At 38.7% G+C, this 1,443-nt stretch overlaps 1 protein-coding gene across 1 annotated transcript in view; it reads right to left on the reverse strand.

The window, feature by feature from the left end:
• The window catches only part of LOC116686651 (eIF-2-alpha kinase activator GCN1), a 42,367-nt gene that overhangs the window by 34,197 nt on the left and 6,727 nt on the right, over nucleotides 1–1,443 (reverse strand). Inside the window, exons 4-6 of the mRNA XM_032511669.1 lie at nucleotides 816–947; nucleotides 438–546; nucleotides 115–213 (exon numbers count right to left, since the gene is read on the reverse strand). Coding sequence (XP_032367560.1) covers nucleotides 115–213; nucleotides 438–546; nucleotides 816–947 — 340 coding nt within the window. The remainder of the gene's footprint in view (nucleotides 1–114; nucleotides 214–437; nucleotides 547–815; nucleotides 948–1,443) is intronic.

Here is a 1,443-nt window from a genome sequence, read left to right on the forward strand (position 1 = left end):
AAACACCTCTGTGAAAAAAATGGCAATTCTGGCAAAGTCTGATTGCCACGTTAGATCATCCCCTCCAACAAGATCAATGAGTGTCTTTTTATTGCCACTGTGTTCCATACTCACTTCCTTCCAGAGGTGACTGAGATTCTTGAGGCTTGCTTTCTGAGCCGTGGTCTTGGCTCCGCCCACCACCTCAGCTACGAGTAGGCTCTGAACCTCCACCTAAAAGAGAGAAAAGACCACAAGTTGACACCAACATCCAAAATAAAACATTGGTCAATTCAGCGGGTAACTTGGATGACAAAATTTAACATCTCAGTGTAAAAAAAACAAACACTGCATATAAACTGTTATTATATAGAATATGTAATAACAGTTATATATATATATAGAATCACAGGACACATTCATACAGTTAATTTAAAAAAATATACTCTTTTACTGACCATTTTCTTCCAGATAGGTCCTTGTTTTTTCTCTGGGGCAGAAAACACACGGGGGACTAAAAGGCAGGTCCAAGACAAGCTGATAAAGGCAGCAGAGCCTGTGCTTTTGCTGCAAATATAATAAGGCAACCGTAAGACAACCAACAAAGGACAACCGGGATAATATGCAACCAAAGATTGGTTCCTAGACACACTGGTGTATTTTGTGCTGATTTTATTAGATCATCTGGTTTCTCAAATCTTCACACAGTGCAAACCTTGTCATGGTGTATTAATGTCTCAAACCCAGAAACTCTTCTGTAAACCACTTTGAATTAATTAGGGCTGCGACTACAAACTTTATGGATAAAAATGGCAATATAAAGTTCAGAGCAGTACCTGGGCTCTCCATTTTTGCTGATGACTCCACTGTTCAGCAAGCAGTGGAGGAGGCTGGTCACCAGGATGTCAGGCTGACTGTCAGCCAGCTGGGCGATAACAGAGAGGACCTCTCTGCGTGATGCGGCATCCCTGAGAAGCACACGCGGCCATGTAAACACAAAAGGATATACACTCAGATCCTGGTTTATAAACAGATACATTTAGCTTAAACTAATTACAACAGCCCAGCAATAAATTCTACCTCGATGTTGGGTCTAATTAGGCCTGTGCAATTAATCTAATTTTGATTGCAATTTTGATTTAAGTCACAAAAACAATGTAATTGAGAATATTTTGCACATTAAGTTTTGAGAGTAAACACTTATTTTGTCTTGTGTTCTGAATGACACGTGCACCTTCGACCCTCCCTACATTTTTTATTTTAAGGTGAATTCAAAAACTTCAATAAGAAAAGCATTAAAGGGGAAATTTCACAGTTCCCCGCTGCACTGAGGAGTAAACCTCTACAGGTGAAACTCAAAAAATTAGCATTCATTCATTTCAGTAATTCAACTTGAAAGGTGAAAATAATATATTATATAGACTCATTACATGCAAAGTGAGATATTTCAAGCCTTTATTTGAT

The sequence above is a fragment of the Etheostoma spectabile genome, unplaced genomic scaffold (assembly GCF_008692095.1).
Source record: "Etheostoma spectabile isolate EspeVRDwgs_2016 unplaced genomic scaffold, UIUC_Espe_1.0 scaffold433, whole genome shotgun sequence".
Taxonomy (NCBI): Eukaryota; Metazoa; Chordata; class Actinopteri; order Perciformes; family Percidae; genus Etheostoma; species Etheostoma spectabile.